The 9446-nt window shown below is 47.7% G+C and overlaps 1 protein-coding gene across 1 annotated transcript; it reads left to right on the forward strand.

Annotated features, from left to right (window-relative positions):
* The first annotated feature begins 689 nt into the window (after positions 1-689).
* On the forward strand, positions 690-8271 carry Hoxc13 (homeobox C13). Its single transcript, XM_028781214.1, has 2 exons — positions 690-1476; positions 6675-8271. The coding sequence occupies exons 1-2, from the start codon at positions 747-749 to the stop codon at positions 6929-6931; spliced, it is 987 nt and encodes a 328-aa protein (XP_028637047.1). The 5' UTR covers positions 690-746; the 3' UTR covers positions 6932-8271.
* The last annotated feature ends 1175 nt before the right edge of the window (positions 8272-9446 follow it).

Below are 9446 nucleotides of genomic sequence, written 5' to 3' on the forward strand. Positions count from 1 at the left end.
TGAGATTCTGGTTTCTGCATCAAACGCTGACTGAGAGGCGCTTGCCCACCGTGAGCTGAAGCGCAGCCTGCCACAGCTGGAGCCTTCCTGGCTAGATTTTTTATTATTATTACTACTACTATTATTATTTCTATTATTACTAAAACTCCAGGTTTGCCTCCATTCTTAGTCCCAAGCCCCAATTTAGAGATTTCGGTAGTCAAAGCCATCTGCTTGAGAACCGGAGCCTCTCAGACACGTCTCTCAGTCCAGAGCCTAGGAGGAGGAGCCATCCTCTTCTCCCTAGGTCCCTTTGCGTCGGCCAAATTAAGCCTCTCTGCCCCCCTCCCCTAACGAGGCTTGCCTAGGGGGCGTTGCCCCGTCCCTTTAAATCTCCCAACTCTCTCCTCCTTTTCCTTTCCAAAGAGCCAATCAACAAAGTCCTCATTTCTTTCCGCCCCGCCCCATCTCCCGGGGAGGGAACCCCAGGAGACCCAGGCCTAGCATCACGTGCAGCGGCTGTGGTCACGTGGGAACCAGGGGCGTGCTGTGGAGAGGAGGGCGGGAGCCGCCGGATTTCTTAATGAAGTGTGTCCGCATGCGTAGTGGAAATGCGGCTAGGGAGGGGGAAGCACCGAGGGGAGGAGGAGGGGAGGGGTGGAGAGAGAAGGGAGGAGGGATGGGGGAGGGAAAAAGGGAGCGAGGTGTCTCCCTAGCTCGCTGCCTCTGGCAAGTGGAGTTTTTAAAAAGCTGGAGCAGATCATGTCATGACGACTTCGCTGCTCCTGCACCCGCGCTGGCCGGAGAGCCTTATGTACGTCTATGAGGACAGCGCGGCGGAGAGCGGCAGCGGCGGCGGCGGGGGAGGCGGCGGCGCGGGCGGCGCGGGGGGCGGCTGCAGCGGAGCGAGCCCCGGCAAAGCCCCGAGCATGGACGGGCTGGGCGGCAGCTGCCCGGCCAGCCACTGCCGCGACCTGCTCCCGCACCCCGTGTTGGCCCGCCCGCCGGCTCCTCTGGGTGCCCCTCAGGGCGCCGTCTACACGGACATCCCAGCCCCGGAGGCGGCGCGCCAATGCGCCCCACCGCCGGCGCCCCCCACCTCGTCCAGCGCCACCCTGGGCTACGGTTACCCATTTGGGGGCAGCTACTACGGCTGCCGCCTGTCGCACAACGTGAACCTGCAGCAGAAGCCTTGCGCCTACCATCCGGGAGACAAGTACCCGGAGCCGTCGGGCGCCCTGCCTGGTGACGACCTGTCCTCCAGGGCTAAGGAGTTCGCCTTCTACCCCAGCTTCGCCAGCTCCTACCAGGCAATGCCCGGCTACCTGGACGTGTCTGTGGTGCCCGGGATCAGCGGGCACCCGGAGCCGCGTCACGACGCGCTCATCCCTGTTGAAGGCTACCAGCACTGGGCTCTTTCCAATGGCTGGGACAGTCAGGTGTACTGCTCCAAGGAGCAGTCACAGTCCGCCCACCTCTGGAAGTCTCCCTTCCCAGGTAAGGAAGGGGCTTGAGCGGCGGCACCGCCGCCGCCGCCGCCAGGGACCCCTCCCCGCCCTGCTTGCCCCGCGGCTCCGCGCCTCAGCCACCCCCGCCGTCTGGCCCCGGCGCGCCGGCTCGGCTAGGCTGTGGATGGAGCCGGCCGGGCGAGCTGTGCTGAGGAATGCGCTGGGGAAGAAATCTGCTCCGACACGTTCCCCGGAGCTGCCGGGTCCAGAGTGAAGCAATCAGAGGCGCCCGAGCGCCGGCTCGGCTCGGCTCCGGTCTGGAGCTCGCCTCCTCCTCCCCCAGCCCGCTCCAGCCTCACGCAGGGATCCTGGCCCCTAAATCCGCTTCCAGCCAGGAATGGGTTGGGGTTGGGCCGCTGGTGCCTTGAAACTTAGTCCAAAACCCTCAACCTAGTAGATAGTTGGGGTTTGGGGAAAGGATAAGAACCTTTACCTTGCCTGAGTGTTCAGGATCTGTCAGCCACCAGATACTATAGCATTAAATAGGGATCTAATTCGCCAGAGCCTATAGAGATGTGCAATATTTTTCTTTTAAAAATTGATCAAGGATGCTTTATAAGAGAACAGAAGAGCTAAAAATCTCTGTAGAGAGAATGTGTAAGATTTGAATCCTCTTCTGGAATGTAAATTATTCTTTGCTGCTCTGGCACACAGTTTTAATCCTGTGAATCAACTGCCAAGTCCTCCAAATGAGAGTTAGTTACTAGCCTTCCAGACAGATAAAGGGGTTTCTAAAATGAGAGGTGGGAGAGGCAGGCCTGTGGTGTGGTCTGGGGTCCAGACCACTCTCGTCTGGCTGTGTATGCAAGAAAAGAACACTCTTGTGTTGTTCCTCTGTGGCTGTCTCTGAATAGGAAAGGATTCCATACACCCCCTCACTCCCCAGAGGAGAAAGACCATCCTAGATTTCCCAAAACTACATCAGAAGCTTTGGGTTCCACTCTGATCTAAGAAGTAAGGATTTGAGGTTCTAAGGAAGTCAGCATTTGGGTCTACTCTCCCTGTTCAGAGCTCAGTGGAAGACAGTCCTCTCTTCTGATGGTTCCAAAGATCCTTGGGAGTCCAGAGAAGCCTAAGATAGCTTCCCACTATGCCCAGAAGGAGCCCCCTAGCCTCGAATGCCAGGCCTGGGGATTTTTCATTGGAAAGGATCAACCCAAAGACCTCTTTAAAGTGGGCCTGAAATTCTTATGTATCCAGGATTGGGTGGAGAGGTAGATGGAGAAGAATCACTGCATTATATTACAGAATGTAGCAAAAAAAAAAATCTGATAAACAGCACAAGGTCACTGGATATAACACAAGTCAGTACCAGAGCTAAACCCACATAAGGCACCCCGTTTCTCCCTGCCAGAACTGAGGACATGGTTGTGGTAAAATGGTATTATACACCACCTTCTCTGCATTGACCATAAGATTTTTTTATACAATAAACATTTATTCATGTGAAGTACAGACTGATAGATTTCTATAAGATAGGCTGTTCATATGTAGGCATTCTATAATACAGTTATAGAAGATAGGCTGCCCTTCATTTCTCTAGCTCATGAAACAGAAAGCTTCTTGAATGAAGGTCCAGCAGGAATCCTTGTGGTAGTGGAATTAATGGATCACTGAAAGAGGGCCAGTGGATTGGGATCTGGTGCCCACCCTGCTCACTGTAGGTAAGAACTCAGGCCTAGAGCAAAAAGCAATGTCTTTGGAATGAAGAGTGTGCCTTACAGAGCTGCCATGACTTTCCTGTGTAGACATGTGGGTCGTATGGTTGGAGGGAAGCTCAGAATTATCTTTGAGTAAATAAACATCTTAAAGATTCCCAGAAACAAGAACAACACAGAAAAACACTCTGCTAAAAATAAACACTTTTATATCACAGCCTCCTAGAGAAAGATATCTTTGAAATAATAAAAAAAACACCATACAACCCAATTGAGATTTAATACACTTGCAAATTACAACAGGGAAGTGGATATAAAACCCAGTGTGCCTCTACTGCTCTGAGCTCATACTCCCCATGTAGAAATAGATTCCGGCTGGTGTATCTCAGTGCCTGAAGAGGTCCAGGAGGGAGGCAGATGAAAAAGAAATTATCTTCAGACACCCTACATCTTTCTACCCACACAGGTCTTTTAGAAGTAGTGAGATTTTTCAGATAACTCTGTCTATGCAATTGTGGTTTGTACGGCAACATCTAGCCATAAACACCACTGTCTCTCTTCACTGCCTCTGGCTCTGAGAAACCTCACCTATGATAGTCTGGGCTGGTGTGGGAGATGGAGGCAATTGTTCAGAAAGATCTAGATAATTAGACCTGTGAGGAGTTGTGGCTTCTTTCTCCCAATTATACAGACCCCTGCTTCACAGTCAGTCTCTCTCTCTCTCTCTCTCTCTCTCTCTCACACACACACACACACACTGTGGTGAGTATAGACGTCTTTCTTTTCTTTTTTTCATCAAGAAGGGCAGAAATCCAAGGAGAGGAGGGAGGAAAAAGAAGAGAGTTCCGAGGTAGGTAGATAGATAAACAGATAGACGATAGAATAAAACAAAACAAACAGAAACAGTGGGTTTTTGGAGCTCATAACTAAAAGTCTATATTGACAGTCTTTGAATTTGGATTGGAAAAGAGCCACTAGCTGAACAGGATAGTCCTTAAATCCCAGAGTCTACTAATTAAGTGGACAGCCTTTGGAGCTCCCTGAACAGAAGCCTCTACCCCAAAACAAAGACTGGCAGGAGATCCTTTTCATTCTTATTTGCTTCTCATAGATACTGATTAGATTCCCAGGTACAAATCGGTTAGTGTAGGTGATCTGAGGGAACACCAGGGAAGGGAACATTGAGATACTAATAGCTAAGTCCACACCCTAGACAGGGTAGATGCTGCTCAAAGTCTAAGCTACCAGCTGCTTTTACATCTGTGAAGCCCACTTTCTTTCTAGCCAAAACAGCAGACAATGGAAGGTACTCCTTTGAGAAGGAAAGACAGGAGCTATTTATCCAGGAGGTCAAAAAAAAACAAAAACCAAAACAACAAAAAAACCCAACCTAAAAAACCTTGGTGGAGTCAACCCTTGACATCCAATAGAGGGAGGGGAAAAATGACCAGTTTAGAGCAATTATCTACCTTTTAACCAGAATTTTTAGGGTTGTGTTGATTAAACTTCATTAGAAATTAGAGTTTATGTTTAGTGAGCTACAAAAAAAAGTGAAGTTTTTTAAAAATTAGGAACTGTTAACTGGTTCATTCAAAAGCTGAAGCGCCCATATCCTCACTTTGCCCTTCAACAAAAGGGATGTATTAGGAGGTCCATTTCTGATTTGACCCTTATTCTGACTTTATGTGAAGAGTCAGAGTCTAGATTCCAGCTCTGTCTTTTAAGTCCCTTCCCTACTATGAGCCTCTGATTTCTAATCTTGTAGAATGTGTTTAATAAAATACAACTGAAGAAATGTTCTGGGGGAAGGGAGGCGCTCACGATATCATTGCTTATTCGCTTCATTTTTATTCTTGTCCCCAGAATCACCTATTTCTTAAATATAGTTCCGTCTATAAGAGTAAGACAAGTTGAAGATGAGTTATTTCAAACTTTGTCTTGGACAGAAAAAAAAAAACCAACTTTTTAACTTGACATATCATATCTACTAAACTGAAGTTGCTGGGTTACACACACACACACACACACACACACACACACACACACACCCGGATTAAAAAACCTTGGATGCAGAGAAGCAGTGACAAGTTGGATAGATAATTTTCCTGAGAAACTGTCACCATGAAGGCAGCCTGAGGCGGCCACTGGAACCCCTTTCCATTTTCTTTCCTGGGTACTTTATTTCTATCTGCAGTCTATTGTGATCCCCTCTCGAACCCCCTTCCTGATTAGTGGGCCATGGGTCTGGGGGAGGGGGCAGGGGCAGGCGCTGCCAGGCTCACTAGGAATGGCAGTGTAGGGAAGATGCTTATAGGGTAGGGTGTAAAGAAACACTTCAGCAGGTTCTCTGCGTTCATGCTGGGGCCATGTCTAATACTTCCAAGGAAACATAAGAATGAAGAAGAGAACTCAGACACTCAGTCCTTATTAGAGTCTATCTGAAGTCCAGCGATGACATAGAAAACAATGAAGGCTGAGCTATTCACATAATCTCCCTCACCCTGGCACTATGGCCTTTCACTGCCAAGAGTGCAGGTGGGGAATGCCATACTATTTTGAATTCCTGTGAAATGCTCTAAACCTGAAGAAACTGAACAAGTGGTGGCTGAAATTGCAAGAGTAGAGCTTAGGGTAGCTAGAGTGTAGAAGATTTCTTTCAGCTTTGGAAGAACAGAAATAGAAAAGTTAGAACAGAATATTTTCCTTTTGGTGGAACCTAGGTATGGGCCTCCTCTTATGGGAATCTGATTTCCTTATATTGAGCCAGGATATTCCTCCTTGGGTGGTGGTAGATGATTCACAACACTGGAGCCCTTTTTGTAAGTGACTGATCCCCCAAGCAGTCTGGCTTCATCTGATAGTTTTTTCTCTATGTTGGCGAATCAAATCCATAGTGCAAGGCTAGACTCATTCATGTGCCTGGGCACCTTCAGGCCAAAGGACCCACTTGAGGGTCTGTGCCCCTGTAGCTGACACTCTGCTATGCTATGAACTCCTTAATCTTACAATGTAGGTCCTTCCCCTGACAAAGGAGAGATTATAGGGTGTAGGAACCCTGTTGTGCTAACTGCAGAATGAAGGAGTTTTTCTAAATACCGGCACTCCAGCAAGCAGGAGGAGGACTTGGAGCGTCCAAGGTTTCTAATAAAGAGTGTTGTGCAGAGCCATAGTAGAGACCGAGGCGAAAGGGAAAAAAATCAATAATACAGATTCTCTGTTTAGTTTTTAATGATATTTTATCATTATTATATTATGGATTTTTTGCATTGTTTTGATTAAAAAAAACAAATGCCTTAAAATATTATCTTGATTACTGAGTTTTTTGAGCTCCTTCCCTTAAAGTTTGTACCCAAAAGGAGCCTGGTACCCCAGTGGCCTCACCTTCTCTGTGGCCTTACTAACAGCGGGAGTATTTAGAATTAGGGCACCTCATCAAGCAGACCCTGCGGGAACTGCGGGCCGCCTTGAATCCCTGTAGCCCTTAGCTGCCCACCTCACTTGCTCCCACACAACTTCTCTCTCCCTCTAGACGTGGTTCCTCTACAGCCCGAAGTAAGCAGCTACCGGCGCGGGCGCAAGAAGCGCGTGCCCTACACCAAGGTGCAGCTGAAGGAGCTAGAGAAGGAGTACGCAGCCAGCAAATTCATCACCAAAGAGAAGCGCCGGCGCATCTCAGCCACCACGAACCTCTCGGAGCGCCAGGTCACCATCTGGTTCCAGAACCGGCGTGTGAAAGAGAAGAAGGTGGTCAGCAAATCTAAAGCGCCTCATCTCCACTCCACCTGACCGTCTATTCGCCCGCCCGCCCGCCCCGACTATTTATGTCAATGCTTTGTACCATAACGGAATCCACCCCGAAGGACGCTGCACCGGCGCAGACCACTATTTAATCTTACCGAGAAAAAGGAACAGCTCTGCCTTACCCTAGTCCCATCCCACCCTAATCTCACTGCCCCCTCCCCCCGCCCGACCGCACCCACTCAGCACCCGCAGCTGTAGAGGTGGGTTCGAATGGGGTGCTAGAGGAAGACTGGCTGTCTCTAAGCCTTTGTGGCTTGTCCCACTAGAAAGCCGAGTGGCCGGGAGAGTCCAGTCATTCCTACCAAAGCAGGACTGGGAGATTCCGAATCACTCAGTTCTTGCCTCTTCCTGTGCCTCAGCTTGTGGAAGACCCTCCTTCCGGGGTGCATGGGCACAGGATCTGGGGAGCTCTTTCTTTCCTGTTCCCCCTTTTTACTGTCATTCCTGAACTCGTAGGCAAGGTTTCGATTCCCAGTTACGATTTTTCTGTGCATCTTTTAAAAGTCGTGTTAATATTGATGCTAATCCTTAGGGCCTGGCAGCGTAATATAATTCAAACTGAACCATTCTTGGAGCTTGTAGATTTGATTTTCTTTTCTTTTTCTCTCTTTCTTTTTTTTCTGTCTGTCTCAACAAAAGCTGGAGTTAGTGCAGTAAGTAGCCACATCCTAACCCAGAAATGATTTCCGGGAGGTGCCTTTGACTCCACTGCCTCCTCTGCTTTGCACTCTTGGTCCTGTGAAAATCCAAGGAGGACAAAAAAAAAACAAAAACAAACAAACAAAAAACTCCAGCCACAATGCTAAGTGTGGCTTCTGTCTCTTTCTCTCTCATGGTGAGGTTGGGAATTAGGCCAGGCTTAGAATCAGAACTTTGTATAAACTTCTTTAAAGGAGATAGATGGTGGGTCCCTCAGAAGATCTTCAGTCATATCTGTACATAAGCAATAGCAGATAGTGGAGAGGAAAGACCACACACTTTCATTTTTTCACTGATTCCCTAAGTGAAGCTTGAGGAGCTGATCAAGGAGGGGTGAAATCATTGGTCCTGGATAAACCAGCTAAATATAGACGCTGCCTAATTTCTCCCTCCTCAAAAGCCACCTTGGTGCTGTGGGGGCCCCCTCACCTCTTCCCTTCCCACTGGCTCATTACAAAACAGTGTTCTTTTGAAATGCCCATCCAAAATAGGCTCTTTTTTTTTTTTAAATGTTGTGTATCTGTATATAGTATTGTGACGTCTGAATGACAATGTATTGAATGCAAAGAAAAAAATACCCACAAACTTGTTTTTAAAATAAAATATTCTTTTGTTTTTGGCCTTGATTTTATTGCTTGGGTTCCTTCTGAAGTCTTTCTTTTCTGGCTCTTCAGGGCAGGCTACTATGGCCCAATCAAGTCAGACAGGGTCAGGGAAGAATATAAACATCACCCGCAACAGTAGGTCCCCAGCTTTTATTTCTCTCCAGTAAAGTTTGGAGACATTTGTATTGTCTATTCTGTTTAGATAAGAGAACTTCCCGTCTTAATATCCAACTTAGATGAATTTATGTTGGGAGAGGGAACGGTGTGATCTGCTGAAAAAGCCTGAAGGTGGGTAAGTGAGAAAAGTGCTTAATGTTTTGTAAGTAGATTAGTGGCAGAGCTCTTCTCTAGCATGTTCAAGGCCCTGGATTTGCTCTCTAACAATGGGGAGGGGGGGGTGTGGTTCTAGGGTGTTAGGAGTATATCTTGGGTTAGGGTGTTAGGGTGTATCTTGCCTGAGAGATGACTGAAACAATGATAGCAACAATAGAAGTGGTAGGTAGCTCACCTTAGGCTCCTGTAGTCCTACTTCCCCAGGTGTCCACAGCCAGTTCAAGCCTGGGGTTGGGGTTGGGGTAGTCTTCAACAGTTCAACAGAGGCAAGTTTAGAGCTCAGTTTTTCCAGGTTGTGCTCACTTCTTTGTCCCATCAACTTAAACAGAGAGGTCTGAATGCCAGAATCCCTTCAGCCTCCAATTTGTCAGGCCAGTTCCATTTTGATTCTCTAGAATTCCTAAGAACCCTTGTCTTCCAGGAAGTCTGGAGTGTGTGTGCCACTAATTTGTTTTCCTTGTCGCATCTGCGCCTATCTCCCTATCTGGTCGAGTTAATGAGATCGTTAAGTTGTCAGGTTAAGAGACTTTTAAAAAGCAATATAGCCTAAAACAATGTTATCTCAGATTAAATCTTTACTGCAGCAATTTTTATTTATATATGATTTTCCCCCCTCTCCTGAGACACAGAAAGACTGGAGGCATCAGGTTGGAAATCAAAGTTTGTCTTTCTGGCTCCCTTTGCCTGATGGGACTGAAGCTTTTAAATTTTAATGTTAGTAAGTGATTTTGGGACACACACACACACACACACACACACACAAGAGAGAGAGAGACATACATACATACATACATACACACAGAGAGACAGAGAGAGAGAGAGACAGACACACACACACACACACACACACACACACAGAGAGA

The sequence above is a fragment of the Grammomys surdaster genome, unplaced genomic scaffold (genome assembly GCF_004785775.1).
Source record: "Grammomys surdaster isolate TR1022 unplaced genomic scaffold, NIH_TR_1.0 374, whole genome shotgun sequence".
NCBI classification, from domain to species: domain Eukaryota; kingdom Metazoa; phylum Chordata; class Mammalia; order Rodentia; family Muridae; genus Grammomys; species Grammomys surdaster.